This window comes from Anas platyrhynchos, chromosome 36 (assembly GCF_047663525.1).
Source record: "Anas platyrhynchos isolate ZD024472 breed Pekin duck chromosome 36, IASCAAS_PekinDuck_T2T, whole genome shotgun sequence".
NCBI lineage: Eukaryota > Metazoa > Chordata > Aves > Anseriformes > Anatidae > Anas > Anas platyrhynchos.
This window is the reverse complement of record NC_092624.1, coordinates 4,474,859-4,502,714: the sequence shown is the minus strand read 5'-3', so window position 1 is coordinate 4,502,714 and position 27,856 is coordinate 4,474,859. Positions and strand designations below refer to the sequence as shown.

General features: G+C 36.6%; 1 protein-coding gene across 2 annotated transcripts in view; it reads right to left on the bottom strand.

Moving 5' to 3' along the window:
- Positions 1-7,930: 7,930 nt before the first annotated feature.
- Positions 7,931-27,856, bottom strand: part of LOC140000992 (probable phospholipid-transporting ATPase IIB) — a 97,906-nt gene continuing 77,980 nt past the window's right edge. Inside the window, exons 10-23 of one of the 2 annotated variants that reach the window (XM_072032112.1) lie at positions 27,289-27,381; positions 26,045-26,128; positions 25,328-25,498; positions 23,238-23,336; positions 20,535-20,624; positions 19,911-20,055; positions 19,519-19,583; positions 18,932-19,087; positions 18,724-18,788; positions 17,257-17,365; positions 13,800-13,857; positions 12,915-13,118; positions 10,418-10,450; positions 7,931-9,717 (exon numbers count right to left, since the gene is read on the bottom strand). In XM_072032112.1, coding sequence (XP_071888213.1) covers positions 9,581-9,717; positions 10,418-10,450; positions 12,915-13,118; positions 13,800-13,857; positions 17,257-17,365; positions 18,724-18,788; positions 18,932-19,087; positions 19,519-19,583; positions 19,911-20,055; positions 20,535-20,624; positions 23,238-23,336; positions 25,328-25,498; positions 26,045-26,128; positions 27,289-27,381 — 1,509 coding nt within the window. In that variant the 3' untranslated portion in view covers positions 7,931-9,580. The remainder of the gene's footprint in view (positions 9,718-10,417; positions 10,451-12,914; positions 13,119-13,799; positions 13,858-17,256; positions 17,366-18,723; positions 18,789-18,931; positions 19,088-19,518; positions 19,584-19,910; positions 20,056-20,534; positions 20,625-23,237; positions 23,337-25,327; positions 25,499-26,044; positions 26,129-27,288; positions 27,382-27,856) is intronic. The other variant, XM_072032113.1, reaches the window with a different exon arrangement.

The window sequence follows — 27,856 nt, the reverse complement described above, 5'->3', positions numbered from 1 at the left end:
TCACTGTAAATCACAAGTGAAGCAATCCCTAAGGTAAAGTGCTACTCAAGCAAAAGTAGGATGATCAAGTCTCAGGCTAAAAGTAAAGTCCTTCCTTTGTGTTTTGTGTAGATTAGACCATGAAGCTCCGATATGCCCAACATTTTAAGTTAGCATGTTAACTGCCTTGTTAAAAACCCTGCCTCCCTGTAAGAAAAGATTACCTCTCCTTTCCTCCAAAATCACTTAGAGGAGCTCCTAGGACCTCCTTCCTTATACACTGTAACTACTCTTACCTTACTACATCCTTTCAGTTGCATTACTTCATCATCAAAGTGCTTTCTAAGTCCCCATCTTCACTATTCCTGTTATCTTTCCTCACTTCCATCCATTTTCAGCAATGGAAAAACCTTCTCCCCCATAAATCTCTTAATTAACAAGTAAAACGTCTCTTCACCTCTCTCTGAGTAAGCTCTAACATCAGTCTCCAGAGTGCTGCTCAGGGCCCATATCTAACATGATAACAATAAAAATTATTTAGTTGCTACTGCTGTGCTCTTCTTTTCTCTCCTCACTGATCATTTTGCCTGACCAGCTTGAGATCTGTCAAGAGACTGGAGCCTTGTAAAGTGAGTACTTCACATTGGCTGGAAACCAGGCTCCTACTCACAAGGCAAACATCTTAAAAATAGCGGCATTCATAATCACTAGTCACTTCCAGTGGAGACCTGGAGACCAACTGGGAATGGAAATTGCTCTATGGGAGAAAATATGGACCTTATGGCACTCTTCCTACTTCACCTGTCTTGTATTTCTAGGTTCCTGCCTCAGGTGTTGGTACTTGTTTAGATTTCCCTAATATGAAGCCGATTAACTGCTGTACTCCAGACTCCCAAGCAGCTCTCGCTTCTTCTTGCTCTTAAGAACAGATAAAGTTCCCAAATTTCTCTTGTCTTGGAAAACTATTAAACCAGAAAAGGAGGGATGCAAAGCAGAAGAGCTGGGAGATGTCTGTGCCTCAGACAGGACTACCAGGTAACAAGACAACTTCTTTGTCTTTTGTGCTTTTCCTTGAGTTTCTGGAGGGATCTCTTTGGTGTCTTCCCTCCAAAATTTCTTCCCTAGCTGGACTAGCAGTGTGTGCGTTGCATTTAGCTTGCCCAGATCAGCCACGAGCAGCTGCTCAGTCACTCTCTTCACATGATCACCAGATGAGTCTCTCTCTCATGGAATTTTTGTGTCCCATCTTTAAAATTAAATGCTACAAAAATAAATGAAAACTTGACTGCAGTCACTAACCCTGACACGCACACAGATGTGACTATGTTTGAGTCAACAGCTACATGATCTGCAAGCTGCAATTTCAAAGAGGCCCTTGACACCCAGATTGCTCAGAGAAGGAAAAAGAAAAACCAACAAGCAGGAATAGTAGGAAAGTGCTAAGGAGTAGCTAGGGCAGTGAAACGATCTGCAAGGCTGCTTGCAGGAAGACTGCTTGAGGGAGACCTCACAATGTCCCCAGGGTGGCTTTGAGTGGCTTGCTCTGAGTGCAGCGTCTGGTTTCCACTTGCGTCAAAGCAGCATGTTGTGGTTAGGGGATGGCATCTCCATGCTGAGCGTTGGGTTGCACAGGACCAGACAAACGAGTCCCATGGGCTTCGCTCAGGGTTTTGCAAGCAGCCTTCTGAATTTTCCCGGTGGACAGGGGAATCACTATCTCCATCTGCTAACCATGGCAGAGGGCAAAGGAACCAGGTACAAGGCAAACAAAAAAAAAGCAGGAACTCAATGCCTTTGACCAGTAGATCCTTTCCTGATGCACTGGTGCACCAGAGGGGGAAGCTGTATAGAACTGCACTGACACAGCAGCACTGCACAGCCTGGGCTTCCCACAACACTGGGCAATGCAGTGTTGGGGACAGTGGAAATTGGGGACGTATTTGTCGCCTGGGTTCTCAAACAAAATTGTTTCCCTACATGCCTTCATTTTCTTCCCCGGCCTTCTTCCTCTGAAGGCATTTCCTGTGGCTGGCCAGAACACGCAAACTGCAGCTTCCAACACCACGGCTCCCATACCCTAAGGTAGCTGCCTCACAGGCAGGCTTTGCTACACGGAGCCTTTCTTTCCCCAGTCCTCCAGCAGTAAGCTCCATCATTCCCCACATTCATACGTCTGAGCTGGCAGGGTGAGTTACCTGCATGTCAAGAAGAGAGACTCACACACTGCCGAGTACTAGATCAGTGACTCTGGCTGGCCCTGCATTACAGCTGAGGTATAACCTCGTTCTCCCACCTTACCTGCCATTTCCAAGTAATTGCTTTTGGACAGATGGTAAGCCAGTAGCGTGGTTATGTGACTAGCAGCTTGGCTCTCTTCCCACTCCCCGACAAAAGAAATCTGCTTCAGGCTATGCAGACATAGTTTATTTTTCTTCGCCCTGCTTCCCTTCCAGCACTGCAAACCAGTTCACACAGAAGCTGATTGCTTCGACAACTGGAGCTCTCTGGCTGAGGACTACTTCCACCTGTGCCTCTTGACATGTGAGCATGTACAGCTGCATGAGAGCACTGAGGAGTATTTGTACTATTGCTGCTCTTCAGGATAACGCAACAATGGGTATGCAGTGTGACAATAGGCAAAAGCACTGAGATCCTCCCTGATGTTACTGGTACATCCCATCCGGGTCACGAAAAACCTCTTTGTACAGCTTTATAACGCAGGCAGGGCAGACTGAACAGTAGACCTAAGCAGAAATGCATTGTATTTTGACTATTTCTGTCAGGCTGGTGTTCCTGAGAAGGCTTATAAATAACAGGATCTCCCTCAGTAGTTCTAGGCTTTCAGCTGTAGGCAGTCTTAAAACACACTTTAGGCAAGCTTATTTTCTGGATTTTTTTTTTTTTCCTCTTTAGTAAGATTTCAACATATATATTTCTTTTTCACAGTGAAGTCTGCACAAATTAAGGGCATCATAAATCTAAGTTATTGTGAGCAGCAGATTACTTTTTTCTTTTTCCTTATGAAGACTACGCATATTGTATGAGCTTAGAAAAAAAAACAACACTTGAGGATGTTAAGATACTCATTTCTTGAGCTTTGGCATCCGCAAGTAACATCCAGTTCTTAACAAATGAACAGATGTCCTCAAACTATATGTCACTTTCACCTCTCACCACTCCATCTATTTTAATGGCAAAAATAATGTAAAAGGATCTAGCAGAATTATAACTAGCCACGCACAGGTAGGAAGGTAAGGCAAAGGTTTCCAGTTAGGATATTTTTAAATATCAGATTCATATATATTTTTAATAATTTGAATTGATTTAAATAATTTTCTCATGAGTAAGTTCATGGCAAAAATTGAAAGGCACCTACCTATAAGCAAGGCAAAGCCAGTTTATCTCAGAATGATTGTAGTCACAAGGTACAAGTCTTAGAGCCATTCAATCTTGTTCCCCTTCAGTTCCTTCCCGGAATTTGATGGAATTGTATAAGATTTTTATTTATTTATTTATTTAAATAAATAAACAAAAAACACCAGTGCCTACAGTTGCTTCAGTTACACTTGGATTGGGATAGAGCCATAGGCACCAAATCTGTGTCACCTCCCTTGTTGGTGACACTCAGATGGAAAGCTTGCCTCCTACAGGTAGGATAAACTCCCGTCAGCAGGGATCGAGATAAGCAACAGGTTTTATTCAAAGGACTGCCACAGCAGAGTCACTATCCTGATAGAGGGAGAAGGTACTCTGGGAACCAGAAGGTGTGGGTGGAAGTGGGAGCGTACACACAGAGGTGTTCCTGCAGATGAATTTGGAATTCAATGGCAAGAGAAGGCAGCAGCAACCAGCGATTGCACACAGGGGAGACAACAGCTCATCTTTCTCTGCTGAGCACATGCAGCACAGTTTTTCCCCCAAGGGAGCATCCTGACTCAGAATTCCCAGATCTCTCCTTCAAATAGGCAATAGATGATTGCAATAAATGTGTAACATATGTATACGCACTTAGCCCTTACAGGTCTGCTTAGAAAGCATGCATTAACATTCCCCTAACCTTCCAGTCCAAATGGTCAGGAATTAATTTTCAACAGACTTTTTGAAGCAGTTATCTATAATTTGCTTCCCCACAATGTGTGTTTACTTTGCAAAATCAAATTCATGCTTAGAACCTGGAGCAAAACATGGCAAAACAGAGGATCATGGAAAAACTAGATGTGTACGTTATAGAGAAACAATGGAAAGTAGTTCTACAAATAAGAATTACAATGGTCTATTTTGTGTACTGCTTGCTTAAAGCTACAGAACCATTATTACCAGAGGCCTTTCTATTCTTATTACTTTTGTCAATAGAAGAGGAAATAAACATAGTCTACTGCTAAAGGAATAAAGCCAGGGCCATAAATACCTATCATGCATAATATTTATAGAAAACAATCTCTCCTCTTCTTAGGGCAGATTATGATCTTCTTCTTCTTCTTCTTCTTATTTTTAGAGCTTAGTAATGCAAAAAGGCTAAATGCTCACTGAGCTGTCTTTTTCCAGACAATTTGTAGGTTTAGCTTTGCTGACCAGGATCTAAAACTGAAAGCATCCTGGAGGACAGGAGGGGACTACAGTAACTAGAAATCTCAGCAGTTTTGATACAGCCTAGCCAGGAGTGGGAGAATAAAATAGAAATTGAGAACTCAAACATACAGCATGCACTCTCATTATTCTGTTCAAGGAATTCAGTTTGCACAACTTCCTCTGTGAAACATTTTGGTCCAAACCATACTTTTGGTTGATGAAGTAGCAAATAGGTCTTCAAGTGTGATTCCCTACTTGGAAAAGATTTTGTTAGCAATTGGTTGAGCAAATCCCCACTCACAGTAACAGCTGTGAACCCTGCTGAGGGCATCTGTTGGGTAGTTAATACTTGTTGGGAAATATCTCACTTTAAGTGTGTTTTGTTTACAAAAGAAATTCCTACGCTTTTTAACATGGTGATAAAGATATTGTACCTCCTGTTTGTTTACATATAATGTTCGATCTGTGTTCACTTGTACTGATTTTCCTCCCTACAGGGGGCTAAGATTTTGAAGGGCTTTTTTGATTGCCTTCAACTTTCAGTTCAGTTATAATAGTAACAGCCTAGATACAGAACGGTTATTAAACTTAGTGTTACAAGAGACTGCTGGCCCATATCTTTCCTTTCTGACCAGTGAAAATACGGAGAAAATCTGTGGAGGGTAAAATGCAGATGGATGTCAGAAGTTGGACTTGCAAGAGCTTCTGTGCCAGTAATGAGAGCAGAACAGTTACCTCTCCTCCTGTGGCTGTTAAGCGATAGCCCAGATTCCACCGTCGCTTTGCATATACTCTGCACTAAAATCTTTTGCCCTGCAGGGCCTGTTGAAGCCACGTTAAAACCTCTGGACATGTAAAGGGATGCAAGTGTCAGACACATATGAGACTCCTTCAAGTTATCAATACCAACATAAAACCCATGGATAGAGAGCTCTGCTAAACTCAGAAAACAGATCAGGTCTGAGTATCTCTGTTAATGGCATGTCTCTGACGGCTCTAAGGAAAGTCTATACTGTCCAGTTAAACAGTTAGCCCTTCCCCAGACCTGTCTCATCATCACGGTTTGCAAGGTTAACACACAAAGGTGATCAGGCACAAACAGCCTCAAACTCCAGCAATGTTCAGGAAGGAACACTCCAGTGTATGTATATGAACACAGTGTAGGTATACTCCACGTACGAGCAAGGGCAGAAGTGCGTCTTAGTCAAGGGCTGGAGGATGATCCCTGGAATACAGCATCCATCACATCAGTAGAAGATCTGAGGCAGGTTCTGCCTCACGGTAATCTGTATGCATTGAGACAGCAATATGCTTACAAAGGACTACAGTGACTATGCTGCTAACATACACAAAGTGGCATAAGAAAGAACAATCTGCAGGAAAATTATCTCCTGTGTCTACAGAAGTTGACCTCTATGACTAAGTATGTAAGTTAATATTTAAGTTCTTGACTAAATTCCTGCAAAACTGGTGTCCAGCTACTAAAGGTCCCCACCTGCAGAGTTCCTTCCTGCAGATGGTTTTAAAAGGAGAGTAAAAATGTTTTGGCTCACACATGTGCAGGCAGGTCAGTAGGACATTTATAATACAGGTTGGCTCAAGTGGATGCTGCTCATCAAAGTAACACGTGTTTCACATGCACAAGGAATGGCATGTTTATGGACAACCACTCAGATATTTTTAAGAAGAAAGCAGGAGATGCCACACAGTTGCATTTGGATGGTACGAATCAGCAAGCTCAGTCTGAACATAAAAACAATGTTGAAAATGTCCACATTCATGGAATAGTGCTACAGAATTAGTGTTAAGTATGCAAGGATTTAATTTTGGCTTCCATTTGCAAGCCAGTATCTTCTGTAGTAAAATGTTTTCCAGCACTTGAACACATAGGTTTAGAACAGCATCAGAAGAAATTAGTGGAATCATTGTCAGTACTGCTCCCTTCTCTCCCACCCTTCCTTTTCCTTGTGTTCTCCCATCAAAATACACCGGAAATACAGCAAAGGTTTAACTTTTACAGTTATTACACATGGTCTAAATAAGTCAGTATTAAGTATGGTACTTTTAGGAAGGCAGTTCCTGTTCATACCTTATCGTTTATCCTACCCTGATTTTGAAACTGTTTTCTAAAATTTTCAAATGCATTATTACCATTTCAGAAATGCATACCTGACAGAGCAGCTCACAAACATAAATGTGTATTGAATATTTAACAATAATTTAATATTTAAAACTAAAGTCCTTCTGGGTGTAACTTGCAGATCCAAGGCCTAAATCTGTGTTTATGTAGGTGATATAGTTCCCCAGATTTACTCCTGACAAATACTGATGTGAATGACAACAGAATGAGATTCTTAGGAAATCATTTATTCACCTGCACACCAGACATGTTACCATTCCATTCTAAGAGCCAGGAATTATGATGGTATTTAACTTATTTTGTGCTAAAACCCACAATAGGTTAAAGTTTTCTACTGACAAGTATCATGTTACAATACGTACATTTTGTGTTCATATTGTTAATTGTATACTATTGTAATATGGCAGCACTACCCCCCTTTATAGGGCTGTGGCTGAGTGATGTGAGTGAATATAAAGCAAACTTTCCTGGTATACATTGTTTTACACTGACTCAAAAGCCAGGTAAGTCATCTGGATCTCAGTTCTGCAGTCTTCAAATTAAAGTGCTAGCTGAAACCAGACATTTTCTGTAGACTGGAAATACTCTAAGAAAGCAGGCACTCTAGAGAATGAACTAACTCCACTTCTGAAACACGCATATGCGTGTAGAATCTATACATTTGCTGGTACACTAACCTCACAGTTTTAATGCTGAGGATTAATATATGTACACTAAATTCCACACACATGGATACAGCAGTATCTCATATGCTTGTGTCAAAGTAATATTATCACTTCCATATTCCTAGTTTAATTTCTGATTTTTCACATTTTCTAATATCAAATATGTGATGAAGGTCTCCAAGTTTTTGCTTCCCTACTATATCTAACTTGTATGGTTTGGGGCTCACAATGCATAAGACAGTCTGAAAAAAAACATCATCATGTCTCAGAATGGCACACATTAACTTTTCTTAATTGGTTCAAAATAATTACCACTTACCGAGGAAAAACAGAAAACGAAACCAAATCAGCAACAAAAAAGGTATCAGGACTAAACTAAAAACATAAACCAGGAGTACCTTGCCAAAGCCACATAACAGGAAGAAAAGCTTCTGCTAGTATGCCAGAACAGTGACACCTGGTGGGGGTTTTTACAGAAGCGAGTTTACAGATGGACACAGAGCAGAATACTCCGCAATGTTGCGTTAATTAAAAGAAATACTACTTCAGTAGTTTCATTCAATACATATACCATTAATAACATTTAGTAGAAATTAGGCTTTATTGCTTTTATAATGAGGAATGAAAATTAAAAAAAAAAAAAAAAAAGGCAGATAAATAACTAGTAAGAAAAACTTTCAAAACAAAATCACTGGAGTGGATTATAGTCCAAATAGCTCTGCAGCAATTTCCTCTGCTCTCCCAGGAAGTAGATTTATCACTTAAATATCACTCATCTAATATTATAACCGCATAAGGGAGAAGTTATAAGATACTAGACAAGGATTAATGTTGTAAAGGCATAAAGTCCAACATAAAAATAACATCCACGTTGTTTTTTTTGTTTTTTTGGTTTTTTTTTGTTTTGTTTTTTTTTTCTAAATTAATAAAGCATGGGTAATCATACTGATCTTCTCCACTAATTAATAGACTATGCTGAATTTGTTATATGTACTTCTTGAGAAAGCAAGATTATATCACAATGGGAAACTAAAATAATATAACCTACTTTCCAGCACAGCACACAAGATTTGGACCCTTTGGACTGTATCAGATTAGAGCATATGAGTTTCTGGAACAAATCTTCAACTGCTGTAAAATGTCATAACTCAGCAAAGATACACAACTCTAACAGTTCACAACATGCGAAACCTTTTGATTTTTTTTTCTTTTAACAGTTTGCACCCAAACTGAGTTATAAAAACATAACATTTACAACTTGGAAGATGACAGATTTTCCTATCACAATGCTCATGTGTTCATCTTATTTCATTTTACCTGAGTAACCTAAGTAAACAGATTACAAGGCAATTTAAATATATTAGCTAATACAAGGTTTACTGGACTTCTCATATATAGAAATGTACTTTAACACTATTTGCAGTTTTACAAATACAAAATGAATAAGAATTTTAAAACATATTTACTGAGCAGCTATGTCTTTGACATCTGTACAGATCAACAGGTACTGTGGAATTATGTACAGAATGTATCATTTAATTTTTTAAACTGCTTTTGTGCAACCTGGCTTTAATGTGCATTTAAAGAACTGCTGTCAACATCACTGATCTGTAATGCTTACTGGTGCCAGAACTCAAGAGTACAGAAAAGGACAACAGCTCCTAAAATAATACTGTGCTATGCACACACCTGTACATAATTCAAATAGTGCATATTAATCAATGCTTGATGACAAATAAAATTCAGCTGCTAATAAAGACGACATTTACAGGTATTAGGTTCGTTGTAGTAAGTATGAATGAATGAACTTTTCCATACATAAACATTAAAGGAAAAGACTTGAACTAGGAAGTTATGTAATCATTGAAGCTTTCAATTCAACTTGCAGAAGATTAATACAGCAGGAAAAAATCCTTTACAGCAATGAAATCATTCAGAAGCATTGTCAAATCAAATGTAATTTAGTTTTATTTTACAATGAGCAATTGAAACTGAAATAAAACAACAAAAGGAAAATTTAGTTTATTTATGATAGTCTTGTTAGTGTACTTCTGTGTTATGTACCTGTCAGATGTTTCCTTTTCTTTTTGTGCTCTGTTCACTTGATCACTTTTGATTTTTATTTTTTAACTTATTTAGTCCAACATAAATCCATAGACACTAAAGCACAGTGAATGTGCGATTTGCAGACTGGTGTGAGTGAAAAACCATAGGAATATAATTACTTTTACGAGGTAAGCTTGGAGTAACTTGGAGGAGAAAATTTGCGCTTCAAGTACTTGAGAATGTAAAGTGGAAGACAGCTTACAACAGTGATTGCTGACACTTTCCACAGGAAGGTCACAGTTGTGATAAAGGCAACATCTGCAGAAATAAACAGGGAAAATAAATAATGGCAGCTGATAACATGGAACTGGAACTTTCATAGAGCAAAGTCAATAAAACTCTCTTAATTGTTTGCTTATGCTATTGTTTAAAACCAGGCAAAATAAATAAATAAATACAAAGCAACAAAACAACACAGAGACAGTTAACCTCAACATTTCATTTTTGCCAACTGTTTTCTTTAAATAGGAGCTGACGAGTTCCTTTATGCTCCTTACACTGTTTTGCAGAACAAGGTAATTTTAGGGGATCTCAATTTAATAGCAAGACTTTCTCATATGAAAAAGTTAAGCCACCTTATCCTTATTTTTCTGAAATATTTATACAAGTTCCCAACCAGTTCTGGTTGTATCTTTTTTTGGATCCTTTATTCCGTATTCTTTTTTTTTTTTTCCTGAAACAGGCACAACAACTAGACCAAATGATTCTTAAAACTTTAGAGATTAAGTTACAGCCCAAAATAGTAGAGAGAAAGCAATGTAGTTATATTGCCACAAGTAGATGTGGCAGTCAAAAGTTTTCTGTGACAAACATTAACAAGAATGGTGACACACTACTACTGCTACTGAAGTTTTTGAATATAGTTTGCAATGGTTAAGTTGTACTCTAGAATCATGGAAAGATCTGAGACCAACCCCCAAAACCAATAAATCTTCAAGAAAAGTTAAACTTCACCTACCTAAGAAAGCTCCAAAAGACACTCTGCCTATACCTGTTTCACAAAGGGGGAGAATGAAAATGAAAGGATAGATTTCCAGAAAATATGAAATTTACATGAAAAAGAGAAAACAAAAAACAGACAAAAGATTAGCTACAAAAAAGGAAATGAAAAAGATATTAGTAGCATTAACTGGAATATTACTGATTTTCATACAACAACTGAAAGATTTTAAACAGAAATTAATACAAAACATTTTGAAAATAGATTATTTGGATATGTTTTGACGCTTTAAGTAGCTAGGCAGTTTCTTATTTTGCTTGATTCAACCTAAAAGTACAATCTACTTTATAAGCCAGGTGATTAGAACTGTTTTAGATGTGAACAAAAGTTCTCTTCAGAAAGGTGCAGCAAAAGAAATGCTTTACTGCTCCAACTATAGTCATTTAAAAATACTTTGTATATGTAGATTCCATTGCATAAACTTCGTAGATAGTTTTAACCTGCTTAGGCATATTAAATGCCAATGTAACACATCATAGAGACATGTCTGATGAAACCATTGCATGTGATTTACTCAGAAACCTAAAAACTGATTTAATTCTATGAAGGAGAGTTGCAGAGCAGTATCAAATATTTTTGTTTTCCTAAGTTGAGTACCCAGTCATACTCGTGATATCATTCCTTTGCAAGCAGTGATTGTTATAAATAACATTATTGAAAGAAACAGTTTATTTGCCTGTAGAGTCAACTGGATTGTTTTCCCAGACACATTAAAGTTATTCTTTACCCTGCACTATAAACCATCACTTAGGTTTATACTACACTTTATGAACCAAAAGAGATGCTCTCTCCCCCAATTATAATCTGATGGATTAAGAGGAAAAGTGCTAAGCACAAGTGACTGCTTCTGAAATTGAAATGCATTTTTTCAGGTTAACCGATGAATAATGCACACAAAAATACATCTCTAGGAAAGCTCATGAAATTGCAGCTTTTTCTGTACCCCTAAAATATTCATCAGTGAAGATGAAACATACAAAAGTTAAGACCACAGGCTACAGGAAGCCATACAACCATTTACTTACTAATTTGTTTACACTTGTCTAGCAAACACAGAGGTAGTAAAGTACTCCCCTTTACACCAGAGTTTACACGAAACAAAGCACCTATTTTTTTTTTTTTTTCAGAAACATCTATGAACACCACCTTAAAGGTGTTTCTCAATGAAAAATACCAACAAAGGATTGAAGGACTGGCTGCCACCACTACAGAGAACTTAAAAAGGTGAAGCAGCAACTCCCGCTTTATGAAGTTCCTGTAAGTTCAGAACAAAGAGCTTGTACCTGTATACATTCTTGCTCATTCATTTACCATCTAGCTGGAGAAACTCGGGAACCAACCCAATAATCTCTATTAAAGAGTCTGTGTACTAGTGTCAGAGAAAAGAAAAAGGTATTCTGGAAAACCTAAAATAGTGTATAATACGAGTATCAAGTGCAGCAAGATTGCTTGTTCATTAAAATTTGACTTTTGATAAATCTGGGAAGTTAACAGAACAGTTGAGACAGGCAGCAAAGCATTCACTCATTAAAAAGTAACTATATAATGTAACTACACTACTCTAGTGTTAAACACCTTGGACATAAGAGAGTGAAATCAGAATACTGGAAACTACCATATAACACATCTAACTCTGATATAGGAAGTAACAAGTGAAGAAGGGAACTTCTTACTCAATAGCTCCTGAAAAACAGGAAGGTGGAGCTGGATTCTAGTCCTTGTGAGGTATAATCAAAACTGTCACATATATTTCAGTAAGTAACATCTGTAAAACCACACTAAGAGATAGTATTTTTTTTTTTACTGAAGTATAATTTGATATAAGAAGAAATATGTACTATTTTGATGCTCAGATCCTTGACTGTTAAGATTTGCATCCTCTCCTTTCAACTTGTGAATTATGAATAATTAGAACTGTAAGACATAGTATGGTATACAGCAATTTAAAACAAAGTAAGCTTAATATAATTAGGAAACATGATGATTCTTATATAATATATCTTAAAAACCTTCTGCCTCACTCTCTAGTTTAGAAATACTTCAGCTCTTCAGTTATATCTAATGAGATAAAAAGTAATTCACCAGTTTGGTGAAAGATACTGATTTTATCAAATCATATCCATTTCAATAGTGCAAATCTTGAAGTTAATTTGAGAAGTTTAGATTGTCACTGGAAGATCAAATCAAGCAGGTGAAAAGCACGTGTGGTTCCAGTAAAGTTTATCATGCAGATAAATCATAATAACAGGAAAAAAAAATGTAAGCCTCTATGAGAACAGGGTAAGAGAATATTTAAAATCAACATGAATTAAGTTCAATTTCAACTCATATTTTCTACGGAGAATGCTCTATTTTACAAAGTGCAACATCACTCAACAAAAAATGAGAAAAAAATATTACAAACGGTATGCTACAAAGCACGGTTATTTGCTAAAATACTTCTAACATTACTCACCAAAGTATTCATTTAGAAATGCAAGAGAGGCCACATAGCAGCCAAGACTGAGGAATTCAGCCACCACCATTAACCAGTGCCATGTTCGTATGGTCAGTGCAACCATCAAGAGCTCTGTCAAGATTAGGGCAGTGAAGGAAATGGCAACGACGTGTACAAATTCAGATTCAAAAAGCAGCAGGGCTCCGTACATCAGAATACCACCTGGGAAAGGCACACAAAGTTAACAAAACTCCACAATGAAATTTCAGCATACCATCTTTTACAAATGCACACCGAACATTTTATTGCCTATTACAAAAGTTTCTTAACATTTTTTCAATAAGGTAACAAGATTAATCTGTATAAAAAGAGAAGTGCTTTACTGTACTTTGTGCATGTGAAATAAAGCAAACAAAAGTAAAGCAGTAAAGAAATAAAACTGTTAGAAAATTAAACACCTTTCAGAGCAATATATCTGATGAACTGTTAATTAACCTCATTTTGTCTAGTGCTATAAATGAGAGATTGTTGAAAGTGTAATTACTTTTAACTGATTACATAATTCAGATTTCTTCAACAGTACTTCTGTCGTTCCATGAAAGAAAACTACTGTGTAAGTATATGCAATGTGATAAGCACTCATTAAAATTTTTCTGGATTAGCATTTAATTAAAACCATGTCCTTTTTTAGGTGACATGCATCAATAAAAATACCAATCTATGCCATGTTTTGAATGGTCCTGGCACGCTACAGGAATATCGATTTACGAGATAAACAGAAAGCAATATATATAACTGCTGATGAAATGTTAAGCTTTGGGAATTCAATCTGCTTCTGAAAAACAATACTGTTAATAGCAGACAAAAATTTCTCAGTTCAGTAAAGTCATGACGCTCTCCTACCTTGGTAAATACTGATTAAAACCCAGATGAGGAAGGTCTTAAATGACAAAGATCTTCCCTAAGGGAAACAAGTGAGAGGACAGGTAAACATTACTTAAAAAAAAAAATCTACTCATTTCATATATCTTAATAGTTAAGCGCTACAGAGACATTTTGCAAGTATAATAAGCAGTCTTTGAAGAGATATAGGCTAAAAAGCTTCTACTTATACTTATGTTACTTCATTGCAAAAGCATATGGAAACTGCACAAAGTCAAAATCAAGGAGCAGGACAGTTAAGGTTTTAAATAGCAAATATACACCTTAGTTTGCAATGCTATGGCTTGTTTTCAGAAGAATAATTACAGTGAAATAATTATTTTTTAAGGCTTTTATGTTATTTCAAAAGTATGCTTCAAGAAAAAGAGAATTCTGTGCCTACTGACCTAAACTTCACACAAAAGGTAAAGTTACTACTAGTCACTTCAAAATGTTGGATAAACTATTTGCAGTCCTGGAAAAAACATGACTATTTTAAGTATTATTTAAGCAAAGATTACCAAATATATTTTTGATCTTGTGATACTACATGTTATAGTTTGAATCACATGCATCAAACAATAAATGCTGTATGTGCTGAAGAGTTGCATTCTGTAAGAGTACTGATGGAATATGTTAGAACTACAAAGTTAAAAGGGTAAGAAGTTGGACTTCTACCACAAAAGTGTGGTCACTAGAATAGGCAAGAATCAGCACTTTACAGGGAAATGTATGTGTTTCACTGCTGTAGAAACTGATGAATTAACTCATTCAATTATTTCAGTAGAGGCTAAAACATTTTGTGGTAAACACAGAGTTCATTGGAAGGTGCTGAAGGCATTTTCATAAATCTGTATACAATCTAGAATGTTGCAGACAGACTAACATACAGGAAAAAATTATAGTACAAGCAACAAGAAATACTAGATTTTGTTTTTCCTATGAATGCCTACTCATTTTCCTTTGAGTACTGGACCCTGATTCCACTTTAGACCATAGCTCCCAATTAGCAAGATTTCTAAAATAAAAATAAGCTTGAGTTCTGATTTAACTTTATGACACTAGAAGGGGGTAAATCACTCCTGAGCCTTTACTACAACAGGCACCGAATAATTTTCAGATGAAAGTGGGGAGCCCTCTTACTTACTTTCTTATCATAGAATGGGTTGAGTTGAAGGAACCTTAAAGACCATCATCTAGCTCCTCTGCCCCCCTATGCCCACCATGTGCATGGACACCTTCCAACTAGATGAGGTTGCTCAAAGCCCCATCCAACCTGGCCTTAAACACTTCCAGGGCAGGGACATTCTTAACAACTCTGGGAAACCTGTTCCCATGCCTCATCGCTCTCTGAATGAAGAATTTCTTCATCTAATCTAAATCTACCCTCTCTTAGCACATTTCATTTAAAACCATTACCCCTTGTGCTATCACTACACCCCCTGACAAAGAGTCGTTCCCCAAATTTCTTGTTGGTCCCCTCTAAGTATTTGAAGGCTGCTATAAGGTTTCCCTGGAGCCTTCTCTTCTCCAGACTGAACAACCCCAACTCTCTCAGACTGTCTTCATAAAAGAGGTGCTCCAGCATTCTGATCATCTTCGAGGCCTTCCTCTGGATTCACTCTACTAGGTCCATGTCTCTCTTGTGCAGAGGGCCCCAGAGCTGAACACAGTACTCCAAGTGGGGTCTCATGAGAGCAGAGTAGAGAGGGAGAATCAAATCCCTCAACTTGCTGGCCACACTTCTTTAGATGCAGCCCAGGATACAATTGTCTTTCTGGGCTACAAGTGCACATAGCTAGCTCATGTTGAGCTTTTCATCCACCAGTACCCCCATTTCCCTCTCTAATGGGCTGCTCTCAATCCACTCATAGCCCAGCCTGTATTCATTCTTGGGAACAACCTGACCCAGGTGCAGGACCTTGCACTTGGCCTTGTTAAACTTCATGAGCTTCACACAGGCCCACTGCTCAAGCCTGTCAAGGTCTCTCTGGATGGCATTCCCTCCCTCCAGTATGTCAACTGTACCATGCGGCTTGGTGTTGCCGGCAAACTTGCTGAGTGTGCACTCAATGCCATTGTCCATGTCACCAACGAAGATGTTAAATACTTCTGGACCCAACAGAGACCCCCCCTGAGGGACACCACTCGTCACTATCTCTACCCCTGGACACTAGCCATTGACTGCAACTCTGAGAATGATCACCCAGCCAATTCCTTATTCATCAAGCACTCCATCCATCAAATCCATCTCTCTCCCATTTGGAGACAAGTATGTTTTGCAGGACAGTGTCAAATACTTTGCACAAATCCAGCTACATGATGCCAGTTGCACTTACCTTATCCACCAAGGCTGTAACCCCATTGTAGAAGGCCATTAGATTTATCAGGCATGATTTGCCCTTAGTGACGCCATGTCGGCTGTCACCAATCTGTTGGATGCCACCTATCTGTTCTCTGTGAGCCTAAGCATAAAACAGGACCTATGACCTTGGTGGGTACATAGTGACTGCCCTGTAGTTCCCCATGTCTTCCTTTTTTCCCTTTTAACAATGGGGGTTATGTTTCCCCTTTTCCAAAGGAAAAAAATTGTACTTCCTTTCAAGTGTTCATCCGCTATTCTAGCATCTGTAGGAGCCACAGGAACGGGGATGTTGAATCACTGTTTTCTCCATGGTATGTGTCCACACCTGTCCCTGAACCTTGCTAATTTTCTCTTGTTCTTGCAACAGAGGAAGAATCTGTCCATGAGTCATGCCAACACATCTTAACCTTAAAATCCTAAAAGCCTTTTGACCATTAGCACATCTCAGAGAAGAAACCAGTTCCTAGGAATACAGTTCTAGTCCACATCAACACGTATTTCTGTAATGCTAGCTGAATAGCCTTAGTTGAGATTTGCATTTAGAGTCCAGAATTTCAGAAGTAATGTGCAGAAATAGGTACGCTCCTCAGTGTCACCACTAAGGCAGTGTGGAACCAGATGATCTTTAAGGTTCCTTCCAACCTAAACCGTTCTATGTTTCTATGATAATAAACGCTCACAGTAAGATTGCCTTATAATGGTGAAGTCAAATGTAGTATTAGTAAAGTACATAACTTCCTGTACTACTTATCCATAATTGCTCCTGATCATCATCTATCTGTCTGAATGTACTGCAAACCCAGTTTCTTCATGTTCTCATTTTTTTAACTTGAGAGATTTATTTGGGTTCTACTTTTTAAAATATTTTGAAGTTCAACATAAGCTGTGAAAGCCAGTGATTCATCATCGCCAAGAACTGTCATTTAAGTTAAACAAAAAGCTAGTCTGTACATCTACGCATCCTGAGCAGTTTCAAAGTACAGTTTACCTTCTTTCTCTCTGTAAGAATTTAGAGTTTTTCCACACCTGAGATTTCAACGGTTATTCACACGTGAGCACTGAGAACATTCATACCTTTGTGAGATCCTTATAAAGTTCTGGATACAGCAATGCCATTTCTGGCTTCACATCCTGATCCAATACTAAAGAGAAGACTGGAAACATGGTATATATGGTTGCATACCTATATAAAAGGAAAGCACAAACTGACATTTTTGTATCACAATTTTAAATTAATCTACTGAGTTCAATTACTCTTTTAATGTAAATGAAGTTAAACTGGTTATTCTACCCAGTACTGAAGAAATTTACTAATGCAGCTTTACAAAGGATGGTTGAGTCACCACCCCTGGAGGTGGTCTTCAAGAAACATGCAGATTTGTAACTGAGTAGCATGGTTTAGTGGTGGACTTCAGTACTAGGTTACAAGTTGGACTAGATGATCTTAAGAAGTCTTTTCCAACCTGAATGATTCTATGATTCTATTGTCCAAATGCAACCTGGTCTTAGGCTTCTGAGAGCTGCCATTTGTGAGAAGTTATAGACACATTATTTATCTAGAAATAATAACCAGATGTCTTTTGTCCACATATATCACCCAAATGTATTGTCTGCTACCATATTTACTATGTATTTGCATTTTGACAACCAGTTAAAAGAACTGGCACTGAAACTCATCCACAGAGGATGAAAAATGAAGAAAAAAACAAGTGCTGTGTCCCTGACATTACAGTAAAGATAGGAGAATTAATGGAAGTCTCACCAGATCAGAAAGTGGCTTTAGATTTTAGTAAGCAAGTGCCAGTTGTATACCTATAGACCACATGGTATATATTTTCATAGGGGTTAGCAGAACTATTTACAAGCATTTTGGAGAGGTTTACTGTTTCCTTCTGCGGTGTCTGGTGAAATCAGACCTTGATTTGGCTACAATTTGAGTTACTACTGTTTAAATGAAATACAACAAGTATAGAAAGAAGCTCTTAGGACACGAGGGGCAGAGAACAGTGAGAAACGTGAATATATCCATATACCTCAGCTGAATAACCCGGGGGAGCTATATTTCTAAAGCAGCTTTTGCAACAAGACAAGGGTACTCCATATTCTGCATGCATGATCCAGAATGGAAATCTATGTAGTGGACTTGGTGCACTTTCAGAGGAAATTTCAGTCAGTAGCTTCAGCTCCATTTTTTAACAGATGAATCTGTGATTCTCAGTGAGACTTTTATAGCAATTTGTGTAACAGCTAAAACTGGTTTGTGAGATTTCTTCTATCATTTTCACCCTGTATGTCAAAAAAACTATATGTTTTTCTTCTTCTAAGGCAATGGCAGATTGCCCTCTTCAGAGAATCTCCCCAGTCATGTAGTGGATGTAAGTGCGTATCCAACCTAGTTGAGTGTTCATTTGTAGGCTCATTCCAGGTGTCGTTAGCATACCAATGATAAATGTATTAAAAATGGTCCAGCCACCAACTACATGTTACTTAACAAGTGTTTGTAATTATTAACATATACCACAACTGTTGGTTTGAACTTACCCTACCATTAGGAATCCTTGGTACAAGGGAACAGATGCAAAATAGAAGACTGATGAAAATACAGCCTACAAAAGACAACAATTACACATATTTAACATAATTCTGTATATGAAACATTACAATAAAGAAAAAAAACACATTACTGCTTAAGATTTTGTGACTTTTCAAAGAGTGCATTTAACTATTCTGAAAACAAAGTTTTAAATACCTGCATAGTTGAAATAATAAGGCCTCGGTGCATGACAAATTGACCAAGTGCTGCTGATCTTTTGTAACTATTTCGGCCATGTACCATCAGCAGCCTTCCTATGTGTTTAAACTGTGTGATAGAGAAGTCAGCTGCTAGGGAAGCTTGTTTTCCCTCCTAGAACAAAAAAAGGTTACAAATATGAAACCCACTGTAGAACATATGTTTCAAATTTCAAAATTATAAATTATAATTAATTTCACAAGTCGAATTTACTACTGCTTCAGAAATCAACTCTACAGCATGACACAAAGGACAGTTTTTTGGTGTGCATTTTAAAAAAATGCAGTGGCAGTTAACAAGTACGTTTAACTGCCTATCTTGCATCTTTCAGGTAAATGCATATATACACAGAAATAACTAGTGTTTTCTGCTTTTCTTGCTCTTTGTATTTAAAAAGATAAAGCAGAGAGCACAGAAGCAGAGAAAGTATTATTTCAAAGACCGAGCATTTTTTTATCATCTTATAGCAGACTTAAATTTGAAATATTCGATTTAATGTTGTTTAAGAATCATGTCATATTTGAGAATTGACCTGGTAACATTACCTTGCCTTCAATTCCAATTCCACAGTCGGCTGCTTGGATCATGCTGACATCATTTCCTCCATCACCTGGAAAATGTCACTGCAGTATTCAGCACTTCAGAGGTTTTACTCTCCTGGCCTTAAAGTATTTTAGGAATCTCCTAATATATTTTTAAATTCTTACAGTTAATCTATGGATTATGATTAATAACTTCAGCAATCAAGACTTTTTCCTGTGGAGTAAGGAAAAAAAAACACACCTTTCTCACGGAATGACATTTTCTGCTACAACTGTGTAAATACCTGGCTGTTGATAAAGAAATCTCTTTGGTTTTGTTTCTCAATGGTGCCACCTACTGTGTAAGTTTATTACAGATTTTAGCTACTGCAATGGAAGATAGTGTCAACAGTTACCTATTGCACAGGTGCGTTTTCCAGTGTGATGCTGTAACAGTTTCACGATATGGGCTTTTTGAGTGGGAGAACATCGACAGCACACTACGGCAGGACACTGGCAAGCCAACTCTACAAACTCATGCTCATAGTATTTCAGACAAACCTAAGAGAAAAATACACTCACATTTATTTTTAAGATTAAATAATACATGTACTCAAACACAGTATGAAGACTTCTTTTATGAGGTCCTGCTTAAAAAACAGCCCTCTGGGAGCAAAAGCCACTGTCCCTTGACTGCAATCTATTATTTTAAACTGACATTCTCTTTCATTTGGACAGCTAATGCATTTTAGAGTTAACAAAAGAGACAGCACTACAGCACGCAATATACAAATCTCATTCTATTACTATACAGGAGCCCAGAGAACCAACAAAATTTGAACATACATGCTCTTTTTACTACTGAATGAAAAACAGTAGTAACTCTAAGGAAAACTTATATGTTTAAATATTGGAAGAAAGTTTAAGAGCATGAAGCCACTGATACGTTATAAAAATAGTTACAAAAGCTTTATAGAAATAGTTTGTATGAACTTAGTTCATAAAGTATAAATACAATTTGACTGCAACCAAACTCTTACCTCAAGTGAGTCCCCAGATATCACCAAGGCACAGTCATGCTTCCTCCTAAAGGCATTTAGTTCTAAGTGAGCCTCTCCTCGAGTAGCAACCTTTAATAAAAATCACTCACTCAAGATTTTTAAAGGAAAAAACAAAACAAAAAACAACAACAAGAAACAAGGCTTTATTTTTTCAACAAACGTTTTATTCTAATGCAGTACCAATGGGTACTGCATTGCCAATGGTACCAATGGGATGTGACTGTAATGTGTGATTCAAGACTGTGTCTTGAATCTCCATGGAGTGAAAAAGTAATCCTCAGACAAAGAAAATCTGTGTAGTCAGACTAATTGGTTCCTCATAAAAGGCAGACTAGGGCAGAAATATTAATGAATTAATACAATTTAAATATCTTAAATTCAATCTGACCCTAGTCTTTCCATCTTGGCTGAGTCAGAGGAAAAAATAGTCCCCAAGTCAGAGAAAAAGACTTTATTAACCAGTAAAATATATTCTTGGAATAATGCAAGATGTTCATATTAGTAGTTCTTTCAGTTTGGATAAGTAAACAGAGTTCAAGAGACAGAAAAATGTGCTTGATAGCACTAATCACTTTGAATCTTGCACAAGTACACAAACAGGACCAGGTGACAAAATACAGAAGAATTACATCATAGCTTTTTTTTTTTTTTTTAATAATTTAAATAACTATTGTTTCAGAGTGGCCTGGATGTCAAATGTGGGAAAACAAAACAAAACAAAAAAAAACACGCACCAACCCCAAACCAAATAGTTCAAAGGCTACCAAATGGATTTTGGAAGGTTTTGAACTAGAACACAAAACATAATTAATTTATACACAGATTTTGAAGAGAAAGGTGTTTTTTTCTTCAATATACATCAGCTTCTTTTAGAGCTATCACGTAGGCCAAAGTTACAAGCAGAGAATAAAACCAACTCTGATTACACCTCTAATTTTGGCTCTGTCAACACTGTGCCTGAAGTTTTGATATATATGAGTCTGAATCACATTACTTCCTACAATAACATACAGCCCAAAGACATTCATCCCTCTGGAGAAGAGTCTCTACCATGCAAAATTTGGGTTACCTTAAAATGCACTTGTAAACAGAATAACCCATACTCATATCACAATTCAGATTTTTTCCCCTCCTTTCCCACAATGAAACACATAAATAGAAAGCTCCTATTCTGCCAACGGTTAGGAACCAAGGATTGCATTGGTCCACAATAACCTTTCTGCATTGCAGAGATTATAAGATGTCAGCACTTGGCACACACTGAGGAACACTAATTGTCCACTCTGTTCTACCTTCACCTAGCAGAGGTATTTTTTTCTTTGAAAACTCTCTATATATGATATATATATATATATATCATATATATATATATATATACACACACACACACATATATATGTAAACAATATATCAATTAATTTCATTATAAAATTAACAGGTCGAGAATGTTAAGAACAAGACAGCAAGAAAAACAAAATGCATCTTTTTGGGAAGCCAAACTAGTAAGTTATTTATTCACTAATTTATAAGCAAAATAGAAGCGTTAAAGTACTAGGTATTTTCTTACATTAATCCAGGAGTTCATTTTTTTGCAGCAAATATAGCCACAGAAATAAGGTTGTATGAATCTATTTTCTAACTAATTTAAAACTTTGTGTATTCTCAGTTAACGCAGTTTTATGTTGATCTCTTATTACTAGTCAAGGTAATGAAAATAAAAATCTGACTCAAACTAAATAGATTATGTTCAGGAAGACAATTTGTAATGTTACAACATGGAAAGGTCAACAAAAATTGATCTGAAGTTTTATCAGAAGCATTAATAATTTAATTGCAAATAGTCTGCAGGGCCTAATTTGCCATTCTGATGCTTCATAAGAAACTACATTTACATGTAAATTATATTCATATAATTATTTTTGTAGGTGCAAGTGGTTCATTTAGAACAAACACAGACATATGTCTGATCACACAGCATCAAAAAGTCTGGAAAATCTTTATTTTTGTTTGAGCTGAGTGGAGTTGATACTATTTAAATATAACTGATATGTATAGAAAAATATTCCATTTACTTTTCTAACAATTATCTTAATCAGTCTATTAAAAAAAATGTACATGTTTTATTGGAAAAATCAAAATAGATTTTTTTGATTTTCATCTGAACTGTGTCTATACAGGGGACTTTGGCATCAGAGTTTAATTCAGGACTAAGTCTGCTTGAGTCTAAGGAATGCTATTAACAGAAATGTTAGAACAAGCTAGAACCATATTCAGATTGCCTAAGTTCCTAGAAACTGTTTCCTACTGGCTCAATACCTCACATGGACCTCTCTTTATCATTATTCAGACATGCCCATTATCATTATTCAGACATATCCATTGTGTAAGTTAAGAGTGAAAAATGCATGTAAAACCTGGCTCGCCTAAACATGCCCACAAACATTTCTGTAGCATATGAACAAATCTAAAAACAACCACCCTTAAACAGAAGCAATGCTCTGCAATTCTAAAATCCTTGAATGACAACCTAGCTTAAGTAATACTCTACTTGACTTTTGCTATGACGCTCTCTACAGTAACTCATCTATTTTATAACAAGTAGCCAACTAGTATTCAAACAAAACAAAATTGGTATTAGTTGTCTTTTGATGAATCCAACAAAAAAGTCGGACCTATACTTACAGGTCTGAAAATGTGAATATCCTGAGTCCTAGACACTAGGTGAGAACTTTTTGCAATGCAAGTTGCTGTCTCCAGTTTATCTCCTGTTAACATCCATATCTGCAAAATAATGTAAGAGTTAATTCTGTCAGACATTAACAAATCTGTTGTCCATATCTGAATGAAAATTTTCTCCAACCTTTTTCTGGTACCCCATAAAATCAGATTACCATGGAATATATACCGATATAAATACTTTTAACAAAAAATAACGAGCAGTTTTTACTGCAGTAACACACAAAGGAAAGGTTCATCTTTAAGAATCTTTCATTCTTCTTTCCCTATCACAAGAGTCTACGTCTCAATTTACACGAAGACAAGGGGAAACTTTGTGGCAACCCACTGGCAGTTGAACAGGCATAAAAGACCTTCCCTATGGCCCTAATACTACCTTGACCAAAAAGCAGAGGATACAGACCCAACTACAAGAGAAATAACTACTGAGGCCGCTCAGCAAAACGATGTGACAACAGTTTGTGATCCTAGTAAGAATTTACCAAGTAGCAGCCAAGCTGTTGGATGGCATATCCTGGAGGAAAAGCTACAGACCCAATACTCTGAAGAAATCCTGCCCACTGACCACAACAAACTGGGATGAATGCATTCCTTAAAGTAGGAATAAGGCTGATGATCCATCTGTTCTTAAAATGAAACAGCTCTCTTCCTCAACCCCATAACACCAACAAGACTGAAGGATGCCTGTATGAAATAACATTAGCCCTATACCAAATAGAAAAAAAACAAGGAAGAATGAATGACCTAAGCTGCAGAAGTTATTACCAAATAGTTACTGAGTTAATAGTTGCAATTTTATTAAACCATAAGCTTCTGTCTACCTCTGTTCCCGTATGTCTCAGGTAAGATCAATATGGACACTAACAAAAATGGTCTGTGACTTCACAAAACCCTCATTACTGCTTTCCCATCTGTAATCGAGTAATCTATAATTTTATGACCTATCTATAGTTACTGTTGTGTTCCCAGCCTACTATAATGTGGGCTGTGATTAAAGTCAGAACAATTTCCGTTATCTGAAATCCTAAAACTCCATTGATAAGAAACCCTAAAAACTGTCACACTACACCTATTCATAGCAGGACATACTGATCCAGATATCTCTTAACAGTTAGAATGGACCACATATGGAAAAAGTATCAACAGTAAATAAGAAAATAATGTACATGAAGTACTACATACAAGTACTTTGCACTCGTTGCACTGTACTAAAGAAATGTGATGTGATCACAAGGCTTTAATCCAAATATGTATTTCTCCAATTGCACAACACTGTGCTGCCAGCAAATTCAACTGAGAACCTTTGGGAAGCTGCGATTAATTAAAAAAACAACCAAACAACAAAAAAAGAATCACAGAATAGCCTATTTGGGAAGGCACCTCTGGAGATGACCTACCCTGACTTCCCTGCTCAAAGAAGAGTCAACTACAGCAGGCTGCTCAGGACTATGTCAAGGCAGTTTTGAACTTCTCCAAGTATGGAGACTCCACAAACTCTCTGAGAAACCTGCTCCAATGTTTGATCACCCTCATAGTATAAAGGTTGCTTCTTACGTTCAAGTGGAACTTCTGTATTTCAATTTGCGTTCATTGCCTCTTGCGCTTTCAGTAGGTGCCCCTGAGAAGAGTCTGGGCTCTTCTGTAGTTCAAACAGTTCACCTTTTGAACTTGGCTGAAACTTTTTGTGAGTGCCAAGCCAAAATAAGAATATTGGCCCAAACTGATTTAGTATAAATTTCAGCTAGGACAATTCACTGTAGGCAAATGGAGGATAAATGACAGGGACATACATTGGCATTTTTTCCTATAAAAGTTTAAGATTAATGAAAACTGTGGTTTGCAAGGGATCTTTGAACACAGTGCCTACTTGTTTCTGCTAGATCATGCCCAGAATGCACTTAGGACTTCACATATTTCTTATTGAATGAACCTTAATGTAGACAACTATAAATGGTGTCTTGTAAAAGAAAAACAAACAAACAACACAAACATTAATAAATGATAGATTGTGTGTCACAACAGTATGCGTTCATTACCTTTATTCCGGCATTTCTTAGCATCTCTAGAGTTGGTCTAACATCTGCTTGCAATTGATCTTCTACTCCAGTGAGACACAGCAATTCCATTTCTCGCTCCAAACTCTCTACAACAGCAGCAACTTTCAAGTTTCTATCATGTATGCTTAACTTTGCTTGGTTATATCGACTCTGTTTGCACAAACACAAAACTACTTAGACTTGGCTGTGACTTAAGAAAAAAAAGTAAGCATTTGGCCTATCAGTTATAATAAAAAGTTGCATTTAAATATCTTCAATAAAGAACAAAATTAAAAGAGTGGATTTGCATCTAATCTTATATGCATTTTTTCTGACAGGTAAACTCAAGAGAGCCTTCTGAAGACCTTCTATAAATTAGGCATCTCAACATCTAAGTGGAAACTGCTCTCATCTTTGAGAACAAGAAGGTTTTTTGGTCAGACTAAAGCTACGGAATTAACATTATGCTATCCTCTGGGAAAATACAATCCAGTCACTTAAATTTAAACAGTATTCTGTGCATACCTGCAGAACAATCAATAATGTTCTGTAAGATCTGTAATAGTCTGTCATACCTCAACTATCAGTATTTTCAATATGAGTTGTCTTCTTTACCTTATTAACAGAGTAAAAAAGATTATGTTCCCCTTGAAGTAAATAAATAAAGCAAAACACAAGAGCAACGTGAATAATATAGATCATTCTATCCCTTCATACCTCAAAATCTTGATACTGTTCCTCAGTCAGTGATTTTTTGGCAACAACCAGAGTACGCAGTCCTTCTCGAGCCATATTACCACACTAAATGGACCAAAGCATAGAATAATAATGGAAATATTTAAGTGTATGCACACATTTCATACCATATACTAGCAGGGAGTGTCTGTAGCATAACAGTTTGTTTCTTTAGACTGTAGATTAGTTTGGAGAAGTCACAAAAACACTTTCACTTCAGTTTTCCCAAAGTAGTATACTATTGGCAAGCCAATTAAGACTTTCTCTCCAAGCTTAAAGAAAAACTCTTGTAGGCTGAAGTCTAAAAGTAAATTAAAACTGTTTTAAAAGCACATTAAAACTATTTTTAACACTAAATATATACATATATTTTTCAGAGAAACGTACCTCTTGTCAAAAAAAGGACTACACATTAAAAATAGCCGTGGAATAGCATATCTTAATGAAAAACAAGGCTGTATAGAACAAAACACTTATTGATTTGACCTCATAAAAGCTAAATAAATTAAACAAGTATTTTACAATTAATTGTGCATCATTATCGCCAAAAGTAATTTTTATGACATTTCGCTAGGTCTTCAGGGAGTTTAATTTATTCATGTCCCTGAATAAATCAAACTGCCCTGCAGCACATATTGATTCATATTGCCAATATCATTATGAACATACACGGTGTAATCATTGTATTAACATATTGTCTATATGTCAGGTCAAAATAACATGATTGCCGGCACCTACTAGAACCAAACAGTGAAAAATATTAATCAGTTTTGAAATTTGCTCTGTATTTTATATTAAATATAATAAATATGATAAAAAGCTATTTCAATTTGTCTACATCCCATATTAAACTTTAATTCATAATCATACTTCACTGTAGAATTTGATAAAAGGTTATTACAGGATAAACAGATTTATAACATAATACTCAGATGTAATTAGGTTTTACGCGAAACCTCAGTCAATGAAAAAAAATCCTGTTTAAATAAGAATGTGCTCTTCTGTGACTACTACCTTTGTTTTTTCTGTGTGCTGTACAAGAATTGGAAAGATTTCTAAATCCTAAAAACCCATTCAGAGTATATGTAACTGAATTAGAAAAGCCATTGCCACACTGGTTCGGGATCTCCTTTAAAACTATTCCAATAGCATTTAATATTTCAATTTGACATTTAAAGAAAAAAAAAAATATATTTTTTGAAGTAAATGTTGACTTTATTTCTTACCTCTTCTTCTAACCAATCATTGTACTGTACAATAGTGGACATTGCAACATCTGCACCCTTCATATAAAATGTAATATCTCCTGAAGATTCATCCTAAAATTTTACATAAGAAATAGAAAAAAAAATCTGCTTATACAGTCAAAACTTGCCTACAAATAACCTAATTATCTTTTGAAATATTCAATGGATTGTCATTTATGAATAAAAATGAAGTACCTTGCAAATCGTTGCATAAGTTTTATTGTTTTATGTTAAGATTTTCAATTATTCCCAATTCCATAGATGCACATTCCCTACTTTCCCATGTAAAGGGATCAGTTCTAACTGAAGTCAATATAGCAGGTTCCCAGCATCCCTAAAATACTTGTCCTTTATAAATTTTAAAGTATCACTGCTATGCCCACTCTAACTACTTTTTTTTTTTTTGTGGCATTCGTTATTTAAATTGAAACAGAAAGTTTGCTCTGCATCTTTGAAATAGAAATTAACATTAGAAATTAACAAATAAATTAGAAATTAACAAATAACACTGAAATGAATTTAACAGATGTTTTAATGATGAAACATT